The sequence below is a fragment of the Sorex araneus genome, chromosome 2 (assembly GCF_027595985.1).
Source record: "Sorex araneus isolate mSorAra2 chromosome 2, mSorAra2.pri, whole genome shotgun sequence".
NCBI lineage: Eukaryota > Metazoa > Chordata > Mammalia > Eulipotyphla > Soricidae > Sorex > Sorex araneus.
In genome coordinates this window covers 85,070,172-85,094,324 of record NC_073303.1, presented here as the reverse complement: position 1 = coordinate 85,094,324, position 24,153 = coordinate 85,070,172, and the positions used below count along the sequence as shown (strand labels likewise).

Below are 24,153 nucleotides of genomic sequence, written 5' to 3'. Positions count from 1 at the left end.
ACAGTGACAGTGATCAATACATATGCACTTGTACAAATAAATATGAATACAACATATCTAAGTAAACAGACACAGATTTGAACACATACCCATTGGTGTTCAGATGCAGTTTTAAAAAAAAAATCAATGGTTTTTAATAATCTAGGTTGTTGTGGTTGTTGTTGTGGTTGTTGTTGTTTTGGGGCCACGCCTGGCAATCTTCAGGGCCTACTCCTGGCTCTATGTACAGGGATCACTCCTGTCAGGGATGGAAACTGGGTCCATGTGTGCTAAACAAGCACCTTACCTGGTATATTTGCTCTCTGGCCAGATACACTAGGTTTTATGTGCAGTGCCCTTTAGTTCGGGAGGCAGCACCCCAGGACTCGGGCCCCGTCCCCATTGAGTAAGTCTCAGAGAACAATGCAGATGCCAGGAGCTCACCTTGCTGCCACAGTGTAAACTGGCTCCAGTCCCCCTTCTCCCTCAGGTTTTCATCTTCAGGCAGGAAGAGACCCTTGGCTTGATCCATTACTGCAAGGCCTTCATCACGAATTAACTTCCAGTTTCTTTCTAAGGACTAGAGGAAAGATTGTTCTTACTGAACACTGAAAATACACCTGGTATAAACAACTTAGAATGACCCTCAGCTTTTTTTTTTAATGAATAAAGTCATGAAAAATATTGGGGGGGAGGTAATCATACCCAGCAGTGCCAGGTCTTACTTCTGGCTCTGTATTCAGGGATCACTCCACTCTGGACTCAGGGATAGAACCTGAGTAGGTCATGTGCAAGGCAAATACTCCCTATTGTACTACTGCTCCATACCTAAGGTGATTATTTATTTATTTATTTATTTATTTATTTATAAATTAGTGAGTCACAGTGAGGGTATAGTTACAGATTTACACATTTTCGTGCTTGTGTTTCCCTCATACAATGTTCGAGAACCCATCCCTCCACCACTGCCCATTCTCCACCACCAATAAACCCAGTATCCCTCAACCCCAATCCCAACCCTCCACCCCACCCCACCTCTGTGGCAGGGTATTTCCTTTTGTTATATCGCTCCTTCTGGGTGTTGCAGTAGGGGTACTGAGTGGCCATTGTGTTCAGTCTCTAGTCTACTTTCAGCACGCATCTCCGTTCTGGAGCAGGATCTCCACCCACAATTTACCTAGTGTTTTCTTCTCTATCTGAGCTACCTTTCCCCCCAGCATGTGAGGCCAGCTTCCAAGCCATGGAGCCAACCTCCTGGTACTTATTTCTACTATTCTTGGGTGTTAGTCTCCTACTCTGTTGTTTTATATTTCACATATGAGTGCAATCTTTCTATGTCTGTCTTTGTCTTTCTGACTCATTTCACTTAGCATGATGCTTTCCATGTTGATCCACTTATATGCAAAGTTCATGACTTCATCTTTTCTAACAGCTGCATAGTATTCCATTGTATAGATCTACCAAAGTTTCTTTAACCAGTCATCTGTTCTCGGGCACTCAGGTTTTTTCCAGATTCTGGCTATTGTAAACAGTGCTGCGATGAACATATAAGTGCAGGTGTCATTTCAACTAAGGATGAAGGTTTTTTTTTGCATTTATCTAGATTGTTTATTTAAATTTCCTCTGGGATCTCTTGTCAAAAGTATTATGAAACACCTAATTTTATTCTTCAGAACTAAATACCTCTGCATTGTAAATTTTTAAATAATTCTTAATACCCTCAAAGAATAATCTACTCCAGAATCTGGGTATAGATTTGCCAAAAGGAATCTTTAAAATACCATAACCTTCCAAAGTATTAATCTTGTAGATTATATTACATCACTTTGCTATAATAAGCCTGTATGACATTCTCACCATCCAAGCTGTAGTATAAATCACATACTTAATTTTACTTTTCAATAGATGTCCCCATAAAGGTGCTATTAATTAAAATTTCAAAGAAATCAGAATGGTGTCAATGAAAACATCTGATGTATTATAAAATAACAGATGAACAAAGTAAATAAATTATCTGGAGTTTAGAATTCAATCTAATGAAAGTAATTGCTTGGCCTCTTATTGAGCACTGTGCTTTGGTTTCTCAGTGAATATACTTACAACCAATACTACCCTGAAGGGCCTTACCTGGCATCATGGGAATATCTAGTGAAAAAGGAAGAAATGTGGACCAGAGAAATACTGCAGAGGATAGGGCACTTGCCATGCATATGTTGGACCCTGGTCAATCGCAACCCCCTGAGCACCACCAGGAGTGACTCTTTAAAGTTCAAGGCCAGGAGTAAGCTCTAAGCACCAACAAATATGGATAAAAACCAAACCAAGTCAAAATGAAACCTTTGAAAAGCAGGGATCAGTCCCAGGTTCCATCCCTGGCATCCCACATGATCATCTGAGCACTTCCAGGAGTAATTCCTGAATGGAGAACCAATAGTAACCCCAGAGCATCACTGGGTGTGGTCCAAGACCCAAAACTGAAACAAAAAGAAAAGCAAGAAAAATAGAGATCAGAGAGAAAGGACTGGGGCAAAGAGCTTGCCTGGCATGTGGCTAATCCTAATTTGATCCCTGGCACTGCTTCTGGTTGCCTTGAGCACACAGAACCTGAGCACAGCTGTGGGCTAAGAGCAGAACCTGATGTGGGTGTGGGTGGCCCCAAACCAAAAATTCCAAAACAAAACAAAAAGAAAAAAGAAAAGGGAGGAAACCAGCCCTCTCTTCACTACACTGTATACTGCTTTTGTATACTGATAACTGGGTGCCAGGAGTGGTTTGGGCGTAGGAGCAGGCCAGAGGGAGCAATGCACGCTGCCTCAGCAGAAAAAAAAAATACAAACTGCTTTCTTAATGTACCAAGAGGCAAAGTTGTACAGATAAGGCACAATTTGGATATGGTAGTAAGTTCAGATATTCCCATGTTAAATGAGGGATGGATACAAGAATTGAAAGAAACATGGACAGGAGGAACACGTGAACCGATTGTAGTAAGAATCAGGGTTCAAGATCACGGAACTAGAACTAATAACTTCCACAGAGAAAGAGTCTGACACACAACAAATGAAAGCAGCAATTAGTGCTCCCTGAAAATGGACTGAGGTACCTTGTAAAACAGCTCTTTATCTTCCGAATTAGTCAAGCAGTGCCTGGCATGACCAATTATTGGAGAGAGCAAAGCGTGAGATAATGTGTAAAGTACTTTTATCAACTCATGCTTTATGAATCCATGATTTAAGGCAGGAAAAAGAAGGGGCGGGAAGACTTCATAGGCAGAGGATTCCAAGAAATACTCAGAAATCTGTATGAACTGTGTGTTCACAAAATGTGTATGGGCACCCACCACATGCTTCCCCACCCCCTCGTGCTGCCTAGTTATAGAGAACAATCTACAAGGGTTGGGAGTAGCAATTCCACATAGGTGAGATAGCACAATCAACATATGCAAAGCCCTTCCTTCTGGGGAAGCTTCTTCTAAAACAAAGATCTCATCTTGCTAGAGGATCCGCTCAAGGGCAGAATTTCATCTAAGGGCATATTTCTCCCTTCCTTAGTCCATATTCATTCAAACAGTCATCTTAACTTTACTTCTTAATCATCTTTCTAGTCATTTTGTATGGACGCAGTAAGAGGTATATTAAGCTTAATGGGTGGCTCTCCTGGGGACATCTCTATAGATTTCAGACTACAGTCCTTGGGTCAGACTAGTCCTTCTTAACCCCGGCAGGGTCCTTACCCAATTGTTTATCTTTGGGTCATGACAGAATTTGTTCATGACTGTGCTCTTAACTTGTAAGTTTTATGGTGCTTGGCCTGTCCCGTTTTGATGCTAGAGTAGGTCACAGTTTTCCCTAGGTCCATCCAAGTCCCTTTGTCAGGATCCTCCTTTTGAGGTGCTAGAGACTAAGGGCATTTGAGGCTTAAGTTGAATAAATATGACAGATGCCCAGAAGTAAATTATTCAGAGTCAATTAACTCTCTAGATACAAAAGCATAGTATTAACTGTCTTCCTGTGTCTATCATTGCTTTAAAGTAAACTATGCAGAGGACATAAGGAAAATAGAAAAGCAATATTTCACTTACAAATACAAAATCCAGAGAACTTAGAAGGATCTGACCTTACAAATCATAGGGTCTGTTTTGGGGATATAGGTGATTAACAGATAGGGGAGGCAGAGCACTGAGGAGAGGCTGAAGATAAACACAGAGGAAAGGGAATGCCTCAGGAGCACCATGATGGGTGTAACCCAATAAACCTAAACTCCTTGTGGCAAGGAGAAAGGACAGAGGAGAATGGATGAACCAATATTATCCTACAATGAATCATGGCTGCAACTTTAACCAAACATAGTCCTTTTTATTTCCTTTTTAAATATGTTTATTGAGGTAACCAATGGTTTAGAATACTACATGTATTTTCAGCACACTGGTGCACATTTATGTATACCATGCCATGACCACAGTGCTCCCAGCCCCTCATCATAGTATCCTGACCCCCTCAACCCTTGTTTATTCCACACCCCTCTAGTAAATTTAGCTCTCCAGTGAGAACTCAAGGTCTGGCCTGTCCCTTTTATTTGTTTCTTTATAGAATATCCTATGGAAGGCATAGATGGGAGAGACAGTTTGTAAGATAAATAATTTTATGTTTTATTTATTTCTCCCACCTTTTTTCTTTGAGTGAATAAACTTTTGAAATTTCTTTCTTTCTTTCTTTCTTTCTTTCTTTCTTTCTTTCTTTCTTTCTTTCTTTCTTTCTTTCTTTCTTTCTTTCTTTCTTTCTTTCTTTCTTTCTTTCTTTTTTATGTATGGGTCACACCCAACAGTACACAGGGGTTACTCCTGGCTTTGCACTCAGGAATTACCTCTGGAGGTGCTGGGGGACCATATGGGATGCTGGGAATCGAACCCGGGTTGGCCGTGTGTAAGGCGCGGGAAGGGAGACGCGTGCTGAAAGTGGACTAGTGACTGAACATGATGGTCACTCAATACCCCTATTGCAAACCACAACACCCAAAAGGAGAGAGAGTGAACCAATTGGAATGCCCTGCCACAGAGGCGGGGTGGGGTGGGGGGATAGGATTGGGGGGTGGGAGGGATACTGGGCTCATTGGTGGTGGAGAATGGACACTGGTGGAGGGATGGGCTCTCAGACATTTCATGAGGGTAAAACAAGCATGAAAATGTGTGAATCTGTAACTACCCCCACTGTGACTCACTAATTAAAAAATAAAAAAAAAATAAAGTCAAAAAATTTTCTTTTAAAAACTTACTTTTACTGAGGAATAATGGTCATATGAAATTGTAAAGTATTTCAAGTTAAATGACAGTGATTGGATAAGCATATAAATTGTGAAAGGATTTCCTTCTAATTTGGTTAATAAACATACCTATAACTTTACATATTTATCTTTTATTCAGGGAGAATATTGAAGATCTACTCAGCAAATTTTAACAATACAATGTACTGTTATTAGCTATAATCACCATGTTTTACATTAAATTCTCATATATTATTTTATAGTCTACACTTTGTATCCAGGGTGGCCGGAGTAAAAGAACAAGAAGTAAGGCATCTGTCTTATATTTGGCTGACCTTACTTTGATTATGTGCAGTGCATATGCCATATGGTTCTTCCGAGCACTGCCAGGATTGATCCCTGAGCACAGAGTGAGGAGTAAGTCCTGAGCACCCCTGGTGTGGCCCAACCCTCAAAACTAAAACTATCCAAAAGTTTTCTATCCCTTTACCAATCTGTTTTCCCAAACCCTAACTCCTAGCCACCACTTCTTAAACGTCTGAATGAGTCTGATGACTTCTTTTTCTAAAGAATCTATGTGCCATGAAATATTCCTTAGTCCTTATTTTTCTTATGGGCTGAAGCACAGCGGGTAGGGCATTTGCTTTGCATGTGGCTGACCCGGGTTCGATTCCTCCATCCCTCTCAGAGAGCCCAGCAAGCTGCTGAGAGTATCCCGCCCGCAAGGTAGAGCCTGGCAAGCTCCTCGTGGCATATTCGATATGCCAAAAACAGTAACAAGTCTCACAATGAAGATGTTACTGGTGCCCACTCGAGCAAATCGATGAACAACGGGATAACAGTGCTACAGTGCTAATGGCCTCAACGTCCATTCATGTCATTATAAGTAACAGAATTCCTTTCTTTTTTATGACTGTCTTTTTTTAATGCATGTATACGTTACATACAGACTACATATTTTTTTATTTATCTACTGATATTTTTCTATCTGGGTGATTATAAGTAAGGATGCTAAGAACATGTGGTTCAGGTAACTCTCTGAATCTCTACTTCCATTTCCTTTGTTTTTGTTCTTTTTTTGGACTTTTTGGCTTTTTGGGTCACACCTGGCGAAGCACAGGGGTTACTCCTGGCTCTGCACTCAGGAATCACTCCTGGCGGTGCTCAGGGGACCATATGGGATGCTGGGAATCAAATTCGAGTCGGCTGCATGCAAGGCAAACGCCCTACCCGCTGTGCTATCTCTCCAGCCCCATACTTTCATTTCCTTTGGCTTCATACTCAGAAGCAGGATTTCTGCATCACGCGGCATGAGGAACCTCCATATTGTTTTTCACAACAACAATACCAGTTTACTGATTTTACTGCACTTTAATTCCTCCCCTTCCCTTCCCTTTGTGTTGTTGCAATTTGGTCCAGGGGCCAAACCTTGTCGTGATGGTGCACTTGGGTGCGGTGCTGCACACCAAGCTGCAGTGCTTACAGGTGTCCCATACTTCTATCCTGGTGCTTGCAAAAGTGCTTGCAGGGAATGGTTATGTTGCTTGCAGAGCCCCCCGCCAAATATTACTTGTGGTACCTGCTGAGCTTGCACACACCTGGCTATTGGGGGTGGAGACTGCAGACTGGTGAATTGTTGGGTCCCAACAATAGTAGCGGGAGACCAAGATAATGGATGTGAATTCTATCAGGGTTTGAATTCTTGGCCTCATGTTTCCAAGACTGGCAGTTTTGCCACTCAGCCATCATCAAGCTGCTAATTGATTGATTTAAATACTTTCTGGGAAACCTACTCAGTGGGTAGAGTTTGTGTCAAACTCCACAGTTGCTCCTTTAATTTCTTTCCTTCTGTTGGTCTTTCTGCCAACGCTTCAATACCACTTCATTCCAAGTAATTTGTGCAGAACCACTGAAACTGCATTAAAGAGGGATTCAGAAATTCTCACTCTGTCAGGTCCCCAGACGTGAAACTCTATGACAGTTTTGTTGAAAGTCCTAAGATTATTAGGGGGAAAGCACAGCCCAAAATATTCACATCTACTCATGGGTACCTAAATTCCCAACACTCCCTAAGGCTACTGTAACTTGTTCAAGTTGCTAGACAAATCTGTTAGAATCTTGTTAAATTACCGCTCAGACAAGGGGAGAATTACCTCTCTAACACATGAAATTACTTTCCAGATGAGGTTATTGCACTTCCGTTCCTCTTATCTTCTGGTATTTTAGAAGCTTCCTTCATTTCTTCTGAATGCTGATTTTTAGGTGCCAAAAGAAAAAATCTTTTTCTTAGTGAATCTTTTTGTACAAAAATTAGGCACAAAGCCCCAGGGGAAATGCTGAAGTGACTGCATCCCTAAATGCAAGCCTGACAACTTTGCTTGGGATCAGGCCGTCTTTCCTATGTGCAATGCTGCCTCCTGCCCCTCCTGCCCCTGGACCTGACTCCTCCACCAGCGGGCCTGCAGCCCCGGAAGTCACCTGAGGTCTTCTGCAGGAGCACTGATAAATTGAAAAAAAAAAAAAAAAGAAAAAGTCTTTGCTGGAGTCAGAGTGATAATATGGCGGGTAGGGTGTTTGCCTTGCACATGGCTGATTTGAGTTTGATTCCCAGCACCCGATATGGTCCCCTGAGCCCACCGGGAGTAATTCCTGAGCACAGAGCCAGGAGTAAGCCCTGAACACCTCTGGGTGTGGCCCCCAATCAATCAATCAAACAAACAAAAAACAAAGACATTAAAAAAATCCTTCAAACAAAAAACTTCTTTGTTCCCCCTGGCTGAATGTGGCAGGTATTCAATGGAACCGGACAGGGGGACAGGCCAGAGTGGACGGTCTCCCAGCCCCATGGCAGACTCCTGTGATTACAAAGGCAGCAGCCTGCCCAATGCCAACCAAGTGCCATACAGATTTTTAGTTTATTTATTTTTAGTTTATTATCATGGCTGGAGCAATAGCACAGTGGGTAGAGTGTTTGCCCTGCACAAGTCTGACCCGGGTTCGATTCCTCCGTCCCTCTTGGAGAGTCCGGCAAACTACCGAGAGTATCTCGCCCGCACGGCCGAGCCTGGCAAGCTCCCTGTGGCATACTCAATAAGCCAAAAACAGTAACAACAAGTCTCACAATGGAGACGTTACTGGTGCCCACTCAAGCAAATCAATGAACAATGGATGACAACGCTTCATCCTAAAATAGCCACATCATTTTCTCTTGAGTTTAAAAGTTGGTCATAGAATTTTACAAATAGAAGATTCCATACTGTTAATCTAGTGGAACATTTTCAAAGACTCTCAGAGCCGTTAATGAGTTGAGTGTCTCACAGTCTAGTGGCCAGAAAACAGCTCTGCCATCTCCACCTATTTCAAAGCACCTTGGGGAGGAGACGGGCAAGGCTGGCCTGTGCCCTGGGTGCCTCTCCACTCCGAGGTCCAATTGTGGCTGTGGCCCCTGCTGTCCCTTGTGCAGTAGTGTTCCCAGAACCCGTGGGTGCAGGTACTTGTGAGGTTCTTGGAGAACAAGTGGGCACGCCCTGGAGCCCTCGCCTGCCTAACTAGGAAAAACACAGTAAGCCAAAGATTACCTGGTGATATCACGCACACCACACAGCTTCAGAGAAATAACACTATTGCGGGCTCTTTCTTGTGCTTTTTTCCTCTGCCAAAGTAATGGCTACTTTTAGTGGTCATTTACAGCACTGAAAAGATATGGCAGCAAGGCAGGGTGTCTCTTACGGGTCTGAGGAGGACTCTGGGATGGAAGAGTGGAATTTGAGGAAGCTATCATTTAAATACTTGGGGCTGGAGAGATGGTGGTACGTTGGCTAAAACACTTGCCTTGCATGTGGCCAACCCTGCTTTAATCCCTGGCATCCCCTATGGTCCCTTGAGCACCAAGAGCAGTAAGTTCTGAGTAAAGAGCGAGGAGTGACCCCTGACCATTGCCAGGTGTGCCCCCCACCATTTATTTATTTTTATTATTGTTTAGAAAACATGGTGAAAATAGTGTTAAAGTTTATGGCATTGGTGTACAAAATCACTGCACCCTAAACCAGTCAAGTACCCAAGACCTTCTATCACTGTCCTCTTTCACCTCTAGCCTCACTTTATTCCTCGAATCCCCCACGAAACGACAACAAATAAATCTCACATGGTGACACATAGAGATTGAAGGCAAAATGCAGTTACACAGAGTATGTGTATGTGTGTGTGTGTGAAAGATAATGACAGAATCAGACCAACAGAGACAGACAGACGGAAAGACAGAGACAGAAATGTGAGAGATAGATTTACTTTACATGAATATTACCAAGATGGCTAAGATTTTCACTCTTAAGAATTCAAATTGGAACTGGAAGTGCAGATTATGCCTATAATTTTAAGGATTTCAGCTGACATGTTACTTAAGGAACTTTAAATTCACCAAACTATGAAAAAAAAAACAGATATAGTTGACTAGAAGACATCTTCTAATTCCCAATTCATCTTGAGGCTAAGCAGAATTTTAGAAAACAGGTTGGATTGTTTTTACAACTGCTACATTGCTTCATAAACCCACCATCAACACTTGCCTTTGGCATCACCCTCAGCTATATTTGGCATCTCACGGTCTTTACAGTGCAAGCCTCATTAATCCCACAATACATTCCAGCATGTCTTAATCCAAAAGTTCCATCCAGTTCAGGGTAATTTACTTGCTTTCCAAATGTTCTGCTCATCCTCACTTGGATGCTACACTTTTACCTTCAATACAACATTAGATTCTATTTTTAAAATTTCTCCTAAAACTAATTTCTTGCAGTCTTTAGAGAACGAAACTAAAGCCAAATTGTTATTCAACCATGCCCCTCACTATTTTCATCCAACTAAAAAAAAAAAAGTTTATTTTATCAAGGTTTTTCAGGAGGCCGTGACTGATCCCTGAAAATCCTTGAGCTTCTCCATCGCCTCTGGGGTTCCACCAGCAGTGCTGGGGATCATGTGGTTCAACCCTCAAAATGCAAAGCATGTGCTCAGCCTACTGAATGATCTTCCTGCCCACTTCCCACTCAACTCCCCTCCCAATATGCATTTGCTTTTTTTTGGTCACACCAGCAGTGCTCAGGGCTTATTGCTGGTGGAAATCACATGTGGAGCTGGGGATCAAGCCCAGGTTGGTCATGTGCTCATACTCTTTCTCCAGCACCCCCAAATTGACTTTTGAAAAAAATCATATATTAACTGCATGTAATATTTAACTCCCATTTAACTCTTCCCCAGGCCTGAGTGCAACCCATAGATAATTCCAGTAAAGCCTGCCTTTCCCTCACTGTGGGTGCTCATCATCACCTCTGCTTGTGCAAAGCACTGGGTTAGCTTAAGCTCGCAAATTCATGCTTATCCTGGACACTTTCTAAACCCCTGAGCAATCTTCTTGGTGCTCCGGCATTGGGGCATTGGGGATCCCTAAGAACGGAACTGTCAAGTTTTGCTTTAGCACTTGCAGATGGGAACAGGATTTGAACTTAGAGCCTTGTGCTTACCAGGCAAGCATTTGAAGTCACTAAGCCATTTCTGGGATCCTTCTTGCTGCAGATCACAAATAGCAGGACTGGATCATTTCAGCTCATGCTTTGGTACCATTTGAACTCAAGACCAGTGCTAAAGGATGTACACCTGAAGCAAGTGAGCCATCATTTAGGCTACTTCTTAATATTTCCTTCTTTATATTAAAATAATACTTATGTTGTTTATTAATTTCAGATGATCAATCGTCTATTGGGGAAGATAACACGCTAACAATATGACATTGTCTTTCATTCCCATCCTGCAAGAGCAGTTCATTTCACAGGTTTTTTTTCATACATCTGGGTAAATCACATTTGGGTTTTATTAAGTGACAGTGAGGGATCATTCACACTTGAGCTGTGATGATTACCTTTCATTTCACATGTAGCATTTCAATTTTTTATTGTCCTCTTTGGCTTGATTTTCAAATGTACTTATGATTAGTTCTTTTTTATAGCACTGCAGAGGTGCTATAAAATATCTCAACACTATTCTACCCTTGGCCAAAAGATCATACAAGTAATTACCTTATTTTTCTCACTCTGTTTTCTGGAGATAACCATTTAATACTCACCTTCCTTGCTTTAATGTAAACTGTTTGTCTGAGCTTGCTTAATACCAGGCTCCCTAATTTTTGGATTCAAAAATTTGGGGGATATGGGTAACATTTAGTGGTGTTTAGAGAGCTTGGGGAACCACATGGAGCTGGAGATTTAACCTGGGCCCCTTCCTGTGTTCTAATCCACTGAGCTGTCTTTGTAGCCCAATTTATGAAAATATCTAAAGCTATTCTTACCACTTGATTGAAGACCTATATATAGAATTTTAAGTATTACATAATTTCTCCTAATAATTCCAAAAGCAGTGCTTCATTGCATAATAACTTTAGTGCAACTGTTGAAAATATAAGGAAATCTGACCACTGAGTATGACATCACTCACACACACACACACACACACACACACACACACACACACACACACACACACCCCACCCTGAAAATGCCCCCCTAAAACTCTGTGCTGTGTGTATGCATACACAAAAAAGATATGATGAAAATAATGAAGATTGTTTTGTTTTGACCCATTTTTTATGGGTCACACTCAGCAAAGCTCAGGGGTTACTCCTGGTTCTGTGCTAAGGACTTACTTCTGGTGGTTCTCAGGGGACCATATGGGATATCAGGGATCAAATCTGGGTTGGCCGAGTGCAAGCCAAGATCTCTACGCACTGGACCAATAATAATGATTTTAAAGATCATCTTTATGTTTCTGGTTTTCCACTACTTCTTGACAATACACCTCAAAGTGAGTACTGGACATGTCTTAGTTCCTTCAATGTGGAACTGAAACAATTTCTAGCACTTCTTTAATAATGTCTTCTGTTTTCTGTTTTTTCCTTTTTTTTTGCTTTTTGGGTAACACCCGGCGATGCACAGGGGTTACTCCTGGCTCTGCACTCAGGAATTACCCCTGGCGGTGCTCAGGGGAACAAATGGGATGATGGGAATCGAACCCGGGTCGGCCGAGTGCAAGGCAAAAGCCCTACCCACTGCGCTATTGCTCCAGCCCCTATTCTTTCTTGAATTTTTTTCTTGCTTGTTTGCTAACCATGTTAAACTGAGCCTCTATTTTCTATTCTTGTCATTTTTGTTTTTCCTTTCAGGAGATTTCCTTGGCTTAGCTTCAAATACTGTTATTCAATTATTGCTTTTGCAAATCATCACACTTTCAAATTTCTGAGAGTCCTCTCTGGGTCCTTGTTTCCTTGTATGGCCATGCTCTTCTAATGAATACATTAAAGGCTGTATTTTATTTTGTTTTGCACTGGAGTCACATCTGGTGTTTCTCAGGGGCTACTGCCAGTGCTGAAGGTTGCCCTCAGTTCAATGATGCTCGGGGCTCCAGAACACAAGCCTTGTACACTAACCCTTTGAGCTATCTTCCTGGCCCCACCGAGGTATTCTTTTAATATGAAATTCGTTTTTCTCTGTCATTCTGAAACTACCAACATTCTTTTTTTATTTGTTCTGTCCATTTTCTTTCAAATTGAAGAATTTCCTCAAAGCTCAGTGATGCTTAGCTCTTAGGTTTTACAAAGCAGAAGGTGACTGGAAGAAAGCTAGGTAGGTAATTTCCCTCTTGTTGAAAGCCCCACTGCAATAATTTATTTTCTGGTCTTAGCTTTCTGCAGTCTGCCAAGTCAGATACTTTTTTATTTTTCCATTTTCTAAAGAACATACTGGTAGGGTTCATGTGTTATTGTCACCCTCATTTTGTTTTGATTTGTAATATTTTTACATTAGCAACTGTCCTTACTTAGCAATCTGCAATGTTTACTGTTTCAGCCAAAATGTTTCCTCTGCAAGATTCTGTTTTTATAGGTGGAGAAAACTGCTTAAAGCTCAGTGTCATGAGTCTTCTGTGATAAGGACAAAATTAAAGTGATTTTATGTCAAGCTGTATGCCTCATTATCAGTTTTATCATCATCTGGGCATATTATAGAATTGGGAAAGACCAACCAAGCAATGCAAGAAAAATGAATTGACAAAAAGGTGAGAAGAAATTAGGTTGACAATAAATCAATAAATGGATTAGCAGAGTTTGACTTAAGATGTTAAATATGGTGCTAAGAGTTTTTATTCTTCTCCCTTTCTACTACTTCTATCTTGCATAAAACACCATTACTTTGAGTTTGTTGACCTTTTAAAGACATGTTTGTAGGACTAGTAAATCTTTGCAAGCTAATTGGTCTTGTTTCTGAACTACACTTGTAGATTAAACTATATATAAAAAGGTCCTTCCAAGAGAAAAGACAAAGTCAAAATTCTAAAGATGCATGTCAAGTGAAGTAGCACAGCAGGTAGGGCATTTGCCTTGCATGTGGCCGACCTGGGTTTGATTCCTCTGTCCCTCTAGGAGAGCCCGGCAAGCTACCAAGAGTTATCTCGCCCACAAGGCAGAACCTGGCAAGCTACCTGTGGCATATTCGATATGCTAAAAACAGTAACTACAAGTCTCACAATGGAGACGTTATTGGTACCCGCTTGAGCAAATTGAACAACGGGACGGCAGTGCTACAGTGCTATGTCAAGTGAATACCAACTAAAAATGAAAATATACATCTAACACCTTCCATGGGAAGCTTCACTTAAATGTTAACAAAACAATAAAAATGGTAGAAGTGTACCACATTCTGTGTTCAGATGATGTTCAAACTGGTGAACTGATTATAATGTCTAAAGTCTGAGATAAAACACTGCAGACTGCTCCATGGGGCAGTTGCTAAGGAAGCTCAATGCCATTAGTTAGCTTGGGCTAACTAATACCATTGTCTGGGTGGCTGAAACAACATAAATCTGACTCAGTCCCTGAGCTGTGTATCCAAAAGGAAGGTGTCAGCAAGTTTGGGTCTTTTGAGCCTCGGTTTGCAGATGATCAGTTTCTTGTTCTTTCTTCTAAGTACATCCACTCCCCTCTGTGTGCCTACATTTCTTTTCTTATAAGGACTGTTAGTTTCACTGGATTGGGGTTCACACTAACAGTCTCATCTTAACTTCACTTCTTTAAAGCCATACTTATCTTCAAGTACCTCCCATTCTGTGCTTACTATGTAAAGTGAAGGGAAAGCTCAATAATGAATAGACGGTCTAGGGGACGACAGTCAACATATAACACTAATGCCAATTTGGGTTAGCACTATCTCCAGTTGAGGAAGCAAAGAGCAGTCTGAAGGTGATCGAGAATAGATTTACAGTAGCCTGGGGAAAAAACAATGAAACAGTCTCAGAAAGGCAAAAGAGCAATGCTTTGAACATGTGAACAAAACATAACACAAGAGATCGGACTGACATAAACAAAATTGGGCAAGTAATTATGTGTGATCAGCTGTTAAGAAAAAGAGCATTAACAAAGCACAGACAAGGCAGTTGGAAAGTCCCAGAGATGGGTACTGGGTTATGTACCTTGACGGGTCTGATTCCAAACTAAGAGAAGAAGGCATGTGGCAAATTCTAAGCAAATTTTACTCATTAGAGTTAGAATGAATTGTTAGCAAATGTGTGTTCAGAGGAAATATACTAAATTTTACCTAAATACTCAATATCAAGCTTGTTTGCTAATTCTGCTAATTATTTTAGGAATTAGGGATCTGAATTTTTAGAGGCCAAATCAGTTTACTTAATTTTAACCAAACATGCTGTTGATGACAAGGCCCCAGTTAGCAGTGCACTCATTCTTAAAAGGAACATCCAGGGAGAGGGGAAGCATCTCCCGCCCCTACACCCACTTAGTCAATAAGAACATGGGAGCAAACACATCATGAATCTGTCACTGTTATTGTCACTGTTATTCCGTTGCTCATCGATTCGTTTGAGCGGGCATCAGTAACGTCTTTCATTGTGAGACTTGTTGTTACTGTTTTTGGCATATCCAAAACGCCACGGGTAGCTTCCCAGGCTCTGCCGTGCGGGTGAGATACTCTCGGTAGCTTGCCGGGCTCTCTTCGAGAAGGGTGCAGGAATCGAACACGGGTCGGCCTCGTGAAAGGCAAACGCCCTCCCGCTGTGCTATCACCCCAGCCCTTCATGAATCTAACATTCCCAAAACAGACTTGTTGCAATCATTTAAATAAAATCTCTGTAGAAATTAGTCACATTAAATGAACAATTGCTTGCTGGTCCTGATGCAAAAATTTCCAAACTTACGTGCCCTCTGACCCCTTATGGCAGCAACAACAACAAAAACAGCAAAACAGCAGCAACAAATCACTTGGTGGCCTTCTAGAAATCTACTTTCAAGTGAAATGTCCCCCACCCCCACTGACTGTTCAGGACTCCCCAGCATCCTTCAGAATCACCCCTCTGGGAAACACAGTCCTCCTGCTTTTAAATCAGCTCTCCTGTTGGCCGAGTTTGAGACAAAGGGAACATCTGACCTTTTATGATAATGAAATTAAATGAAGATCAACCAAATGGAAAAGAAAAGGGCTATTTATTCTGGGCTTGTAAGCAGTAATCACCACCACCACTTCTGTTTTGTCAGAAACTCAAAGGCAGGCAGAGACTGAAAGTTTGGTACCGAGACAAGGCAAGGTTGCACGTCTTCCTCGATTGGAGGCCGATGGGTAACAAGGGGCTGAGTAGGAGCAGCATTTCCCAACCAGGCCATAGGGCCCCAGAGAGGCCCCCAATATATTCCAAGGGAGCCCCAGAGAAAATCACTAGACCAAAGAGCCAACTGGTAGGATGGGAGTGGGGAGCATGAGGAGAAAATAAGGACAGAATGGATTGAGGTAGGGAACGGGCTGAGAAATCCTAAACTAGAAATAGGGTGGATTAGGGCATCCTGTGGCTGTCTCTGGTTGGTCCAATGAAAATGGGGACTACAGTGGGCATCCGTTATTTTTATCATTATTGAAATTATTCTTTAGCTTCCTGGATGATGGCTAGAGATATAACCCAGCTTCTTCGATTATATATTGTAGAAAAGGAATTTTTTTTTCCTGGATAGATAGCAACAGGTTGTGGGACAAAGGTTTCATTTTCACTCTAACTGGCCTATTTTTCTTTTTGTATCTGTAGTCTTCTGTCCTGAGAGAAGAAAGAGGAGAGTGGTCCCAAGCACTGTATCAGAGAAGAGCCTCGGAGAACTAAATTTGCTTTTCCCAGACAGGCAGAAAAGAGATTCCTCTAGATAAAAGAAGAAATAGGCATCCAGATTTTCAGAAGAAACATCCAAATGTTCCAAACATTCAGGAATCAATGGGCAAAGAAAACCATATTTCTCACAGGCTGGTCTAGATCAGTAACTTGTTCAGTAGAATAAGACAAAGGAAGGGAGACAGGGGGCAGTGACAACTGTCCTCTGCACTTTGTCATCTGAGAGTAATGGCCCAAGCTCTTGATGCCCCATGAACTGTGGCTATAAGCTGATCTCAAGTAATTAAAAGACGGATGGAGGCGCTCTCTGTTTATATAAAATTAATCACTTCACAGAGAAGTTATAATGCATACATGCATATGGAGATCTAAACTTTATCTCTGCATCTATTTGCCTATAACAGAGTAAGATCATAAGCAACAGCATTTAGCACTAGAAGTGGCATATCATGACTAGGCTAGATAATTATTCTGAAATATTAAACACTGTATATTGAGTTCCCAGAGATAGTCACAAAACCAATTCTTAGACATTCAACCATCCCTGGCCACTGGTAAAAAGTAAGAGTCAGTATTTTTGATTCAAGAAAGAAAATGACCTTTCAGACTTTGAAACAATTCTAGGTCTTGCTATGTTTTCTTAATTGTCATCATATGCCATCCTATCACCTTGGCAGGGAGAGGACTGTTCTGAAGAGCTCACATCATATACACATAAGAACATTCATTATGAGAGTTGTGTTTTATTTTTAATTCTTACCCAAACCTTACAAGTTAGGAGAAACTGACGTAATTGTATTGAACTCAGAGGGAAAGAAAAATGGCTTGACTGTAACTCAGAAATAACTTGCCCAAGGTATCAGAACAAAAAGTAAAACAAACCTGATTGTTATTGTAGAGTTCTTCTAACAAGTTCACCTATAAATCATAAAATCACAATTTTCTGAGTTCTTTGGATTCCTGTTAATTTCCTGTTGATTTTAGGAAAATTATCATTGGAATTCACAAGGTTTAGAGTTCCATTTAGAAAAATAGCATGAAGTCATTAAGTGTAATAAGGAACAGCTTCCAGTACTTCTTTATGCTGGAATCCTTTTATATAAATTCATTTTGTTTTTACATGGAGTTCTAATCCTCTTAATTTATAGCTTAATTCCACTGCAAATATGTTTTGTCTTTTTCTCAATGCATTTTATTTCAAAAGCAGTTCAGTGAAAAGATTCAAACATTTAATCACAGAAATGCTGAACCACTCATGTATTAATGGATAAAGTCTTCTTTTTATCCAGGTGACATTACTCACACACAATGGTTTTCCTAATTAATAAAAGCCACAGTTCTTAATGAAAATGACAAAGAGCATCACTCTAATCCATCATTCTTATACACCATGTCACATCATTGGCGAAACATTGCCTGGCACTCCTCCATCTGCTGTGTAACTACACTGTGAAGAAAACTTCTCTAATATTTTTTATATCAGAGAAGCTACAGTGAAAAGCTCAGAAAAAGGATACAAAATTTTTCTTCTTAACAAAGAAAACAAAGAGTTAAGGAGCAGGAAAAAGAAAACAGAAAAGGGACACTTTAAACTACAGATTTTAATTACTTCTGATTGTTCTTTCAGCATTCCACTAGTGATTTCTAAGCATGCCTGCTTACGTCTAAATATGCCACTGGCTGAGGCACTTGCCTTTAATGTGGTTGACCCTGGTTTGTTCCATCCCTGGTACCCCATATGATTCCCTGAGCAATGCCAGGAATTATTCCTGAGTGCAGAGTCAGGAGTAACCCCTGAGTGCGGCTCCCCCAAACAAAAACAAACAAAAAAGGACAGAGCAGAATTCTTAGGTATGGTGGCTTTTCTCTGGTTTGAAGAGGTCATTTTTATTTGTAACCTAGCAAAGACTCAGATCTATTTTTTAATTTCCCTGGTAAATAACTGTGAGGCACTTAAGGCTATAACTCAGAAGCAGGTGACTTGGCAGGCACCTACTCAATTCAAATGAAAATATGCCTAAAGAAGAAACTCCACGAGAATATTTGTCTCTAATTTTTTTTTTCACTGACTTGTACAGCTCCTCACAGTTGCTAAACTACAAACTACACAGTGAGGGGAAACAATGAAAATTCAATAAGAGGGAAAAACCGATGATGCATTTTACTGATTGCTGTTTCTGTCCTTGAAGAAAATTGCCCTCTAATTTTTTTTCGAAACACACAATGGGAATAATTTAAATGAAAATGTGCCATCCACAGTAGTTAATCGTCACATAAGGGCCAGAAGATGGGTAATTATTCTGAAGGGATTTTGGCTAAACGTCACGGCTACCAGATCTTAAAGCTTTATATTTTAAAGTCTTAATGCCTGAGCGATGATCCATGATCCATAGTATTCAAACCTGTAATTTGAAAATGGATGATAATCCTGAGGTGCAAGCATGTGTTCATTTCTCTACCCAGAATACAGCTCTGGGGTCCCCACTCACTACTCTCTTTCTGGTCACAGTCACTACTGGGCAAATGGTTACCATGAGATTGCTCCTGTTCGTAAGTCAGAGACAATATCAACACTGCTGCAAAGAAATGTAAAGCACAACCACAAATATGTGAGCTTTAAACATAAGCTCTCCCACACTGAGATTTCCTTGCTATGAGGGACTGCATGATTAAAACCCAGGTTGCGCTTTTCTACCCAAATAAAGAAGAATGTAAGGCAAGCATGGTTACACCCAAGAACCTTAGCACTGTAGCACTGTCGTCCCGTTGTTCATCAAGTTGTTCAAGCAGGAACCAGTAACGTCGCCACTGTGAGACTTGTTACTGTTTTTGGCATATCCAATACGCCACGGGTAGCTTGCCAGGCTTGGATGTGCGGGCGGGATATGCTCAGTAGCTTGCCAGGCTCTCCGACAGGGACGGAGTAATCGGCGTGCAAGGCAAAGCCCTACCTGTTGTGCTATCGCTCCAGTCCATCCAAGAACTTTAGGCAAATAATTCTGAAATCAAGACTTGACTGGCAAAAGAGAGAATGCTATGGGACAGAAGAACCTGGAGGCTATCAAGCCAAGTGACGTGAGTCAGAAGGAAAGGGATAGAGAACAACCCTTTCAGGTGGGATTGAAAGACATACAGTGAGGCAGCAACAAAGGGTCAAAGGCAGAATGGATCCACACAACTGAGTTTGTAGGGGAAGGGGGTTGAGAGGGAGGGGTGTTGAGGTCTTTGGGGAAGGAGGTGGCTACCCTGGTGATGGGTGTGGTGCAGGAATTAGGTGAATGAGAAATCACCATTTACAGTATTGTAAACCAGAGCCTCGCTGGAGCGATAGCACAGCGGGGAGGGCATTTGCCTTGCATATGGCCGACCCAGGTTGGATTTCTCCGTCCCTCTCAGAGAGCCTGGCAAGCTACGAAGAGTATCCCGCCTGCACGGCAGAGCCTGGCAAGCTACCCGTGTTGTATTTGATATGCCAAAAACAGTAACAAGTCTCACAATGGAGATGTTATTGGTGCCCACTTGAGTAAATGGGAGGACAGTGATACAGTGATACAGTGACAGCTTCTCATTCAAAAGCAATAAAGATGTTGTTCTAACTGGAGGATACAAAGTTTCAGGCTACAAAATATCTTGTAAAATCAGCAAAGATGATCTGAGTGGGAAAGTGAAAACTTAAAATGCCCAAAGAGGAAAGGGGATTCTCTCTGACGGCATGACAGCAGCCTGTGCTGCTTTCTGATTTCAGGTTTCAAATGTTCTGTCTGCTTCTTTAAGCCACAGACCACTGAAAACTCAAGGAATCCAGCATCCAGACCCAACTCAGCTGCTCTTAGAACTGTTAGACAAATATTTATTACTGATAAACATACTTTCGTTGTTTTTTTAGTGGGGGGGAGGGATGTTTGGGTCACACTCTGTGATGCTCAGGGCTGACTCCTGGCTCTGCACTCAGGGATCCCTCCGGGTGGTGCTTGGGGGACTGATGGTATATCAGGACAGAAACTGGGTCAGCCACATACAAGATCCTCCCTGGCTGTTCTACTTCTCTGTCCCCCTACTGTGATTCTTCCTTCTTCAGGTATTGATTCAGCTCAGGGATCTACATTCCCCCGGAAAATTCAACGTGTTTAGAAGACTCTGACCTTTCTCTGGCTCAGGGCTTGTTCTATGGGGATGGAAGGAATATCTCAGAGCGCCTCATTAATGCCCGATCCTCTACGTGGGCTCAACACGACCCACAGGTAGTTGGGTCCCCTGGATGATAGAAAACTACACTTTTTCACAAGCTGGGAGCTGTCACCAACAACTAAGTTTCCCAGATTCCCTTAAGATGAATCAAGAATGCCCAAGGAATATGATTATGGTCAACAGGGTGGGGGCTGCTGGGTGTCTGTAGGCTCAGCAGGACGAAACTCATTGGTATGAGGGTGCAACAACATTAGGAGGCCTCTGAACAGCCACTGTGCAATGAGGCAGCACAAAGACAGAGCGGACCAGGCTCTGCTCCTGACAGCGCTTCCCCTGTGGTCTTCCCTACTCCGAGTCTATCCAATTTCCTCTTGTTTAGGCCTGGTTCGAATTCATGCATTTCTGATAAGGGAACCTGGAAGCATGCTACAAGCTACAGTAAGAAAATGAACTCACAATGAGATTAAGGAAAAGGAGGAAAAGTTTACAAGGTAAAGGAGAATTAGGAAAACTTAATATGATATATTCTATAAGTAGGATGGGATGGCATAAAGGAAAACATGATCTAGACTGCTAAGTGTAGCAGATTGATCAAGGGAAATGCTTTTTCTATGCCTTTTCTGCTTTGGATAAAGCACTTCTTTAAATCAATCTGTGTTCACTGTGACTACAACATTTCTCTGATCGATTAAAATGCTAACTGATGACAACACAGTTTATAACTGGATTATGATGATAAAGTATGCATTTGTTTTTTTAAATTTATTTTAATACAGACAAAATCCACAGCTATTGATGCAATTCTAGAGTTGAAACTGATTAGATAACAAAACTCCAACATTAAAATTGATAAGTATAAAATCAATTTTATGCAAACATTGTATATTTCATCATAGGGTTGTCAAGTCCTTATCTAAGAATTTACTAATCTGTTAATTGAGGGTTCTGCATTATTGTTTTTGTTTGTTGAGTTTAGTTGGCTTCTATGTTACTTTCCCATCTAATCTGGTGTGTTCCTAATGGGATGTCACTATTGAGGAACTAAGTGTCGCATGGCACTGTAATGAAATACAGTAAACATGGCCGAATAAGACTACTTATTTATTTATTCATTTTTTTCCTTTTGGGTCACATTGGGCAATGCACAGGGGTTACTCCTGGCTCTGCACTCAGGAATTACTCCTGTTGGTGCTCAGGGGACCATATGGGATGCTGGGAATCGAACCCAGGTTAGCCGCATGCAAGGCAATTGCCTTACTCGCTGTGCTATTGCTCCAGCCCCAGCAGTAGCTATTTAAATAATATTTATGGCTTGCTTTTCAAGGCCTTATTCTCCCTTAAACACGCATGTAGATTGCTTGTTTTGTCTTTACTTGATCTTCAAGCCTGCCTTCTCTCCCAAGCAAGTATTCCCTTCCTTCTCCCTCATATCTTCCTAGCCAAGTTTTGTTCAATAAAAGCTATCTTTTTTTTTTTTTTAATTTATTTATTTTTAATTAGAGAATCACCGTGAGGGTACAGTTACAGATTTATACACTTTTGTGCTTATACTTCCCTCATACAAAGTTTGGGAACCCATCCCTTCACCAGTGCCCATTCTCCACCACCCGTAAACCCAGTGTCCCTCCCACCCTCCCCAATCCCATCTCCCCCCCACCCCACCCTGCCACTGTGGCAAGGCATTCCCTTCTGTTTTCTCTCTCTAATTAGCTGTTGTGGTTTGCAATAAAGGTGTTGAGTGGCCGCTGTGCTCAGTCTCTAGCCCTCATTCAGCCCGCAACTCCCTTCCCCCACATGGCCTTCGACTACAATGTAGTTGGTGATCGCTTCTCTGAGTTGACCTTTCCCCGGAACGTGAGGCCAGCCTCGAAGCCATGGAGTCAACCTCCTGGTACTTATTTCTACAGTTCTTGGGTGTTAGTCTCCCACTCTGTTATTCTATATACCATAGATGAGTGCAATCTTTCTATGTCTGTCTCTCTCTTTCTGACTCATTTCACTCAGCATGAAACTTTTCATGCCCATCCACTTGACTACAAAATTCTTGACCTCCTTTTTTCTAACAGCTGCATAGTATTCCATTGTATAGATGTACCAAAGTTTCCTCAACCAGTCATCCGTTCTGGGGCATTCGGGTTTTTTCCAGATTCTGGCTATTGTAAACAGTGCTGCGATGAACATACATGTGCAGATGTTGTTTTGATTGTACTTTTTTGCCTCTCTGGGATATATTCCCAGCAGTGGTATTGCTGGGTCAAATGGGAATTCAATATCTAATTTTTTGAGAGTCGTCCAAATTGTTTTCCAGAAGGGCTGAACCAGTCGGCATTCCCACCAGCAGTGAAGAAGGGTCCCTTTCTCCCCACATCCTCTCCAACAGCGGTTGCTTTTGTTCTTTTGGATGTGTGCTAGTCTCATGGTTGTTTTGATCTGCATCTCTCTGATGATTAGTGATGTAGAGCACTTTTTCATGTGCCTTTTGGCCATTCGTATTTCTTCCTTGGTAAAGTTTCTGTTCATTTCTTTGCCCCATTTTTTGATGGGGTTGGATGTTTTCTTCTTGTAGAGCTCAACCAGTGCTTTATATACCATTGATATCAACCCCTTATCTGATGGGTATTGTGTAAATATCCTTTCCCATTCTGTGGATAGTCTTTGGATTCTGGTCACTGTATCTCTTGCGGTGCAGAAGCTTTTTAGTTTAATGTAGTCCCATTTGTTGATCTCTGTTTTTACTAGATTGCTTAGTTCCGTGTCACCTTTGAAGATACCTTTATCTTCAATATCGTGGAGGGTTTCGCCGACCTTGTCTTCAATGTACCTTATGGTTTGTGGTCTAATGTTGAGGTCTTTAATCCATTTTGATCTGACTTTTGTGCATGGTGTCAGGTCAAGGTCTAAACCCATTTTTTTGCATGTGGTTGTCCAGTTGTGCCAGCACCATTTGTTAAAGAGGCTTTCCTTGCTCCACTTCACATCTCTTGCTCCCTTATCAAAGATTAGATGGTCATACATTTGGGGTTGTGTGTAGGGATATTCCACCCTGTTCCATTGGTCTACGGCTCTGCCTTTGTTCCAGTACCATGCTGTTTTAATTGTTACTGCTTTGTAGTAAAGTTTGAGGTTGGGGATGGTGATGCCTCCCATCATCTTTTTCCCAAGAATTGTTTTAGCTATCCTTGGACGTTTGTTATTCCATATGAATTTTAGGATTGCTTGATCCATTTCTTTGAAGAATGTCATGGGTATATTTATAGGGATCGCATTGAATCTGTATAATGCTTTAGGGAGTATTGCCATTTTGACAACATTGATTCTCCCTATCCACGAGCAGGGTATATGTTTCCATTTCCTCATGTCCTATTTGATTTCATGGAGTAGCGTTTTGTAGTTTACTTTGTAAAGGTCTTTTACTTCCTTGGTTAAGCTGATTCCGAGGTACCTGATTTTCTGGGGCACGATTGTGAATGGGATTGCTTTTTTCATGTCCCTTTCCTCTGCCTCATTGTTTGCATATATGAAGGCCAT

General features: G+C 41.5%; 1 protein-coding gene across 5 annotated transcripts in view; it reads right to left on the bottom strand.

Moving 5' to 3' along the window:
• Positions 1-24,153, bottom strand: part of ASPH (aspartate beta-hydroxylase) — a 211,538-nt gene that overhangs the window by 23,889 nt on the left and 163,496 nt on the right. For all 5 annotated transcript variants that reach the window (XM_055128781.1, XM_055128782.1, XM_055128784.1 and 2 more), the window contains one exon: positions 424-559. In XM_055128781.1, the coding sequence (XP_054984756.1) occupies positions 424-559 (136 nt within the window). The remainder of the gene's footprint in view (positions 1-423; positions 560-24,153) is intronic.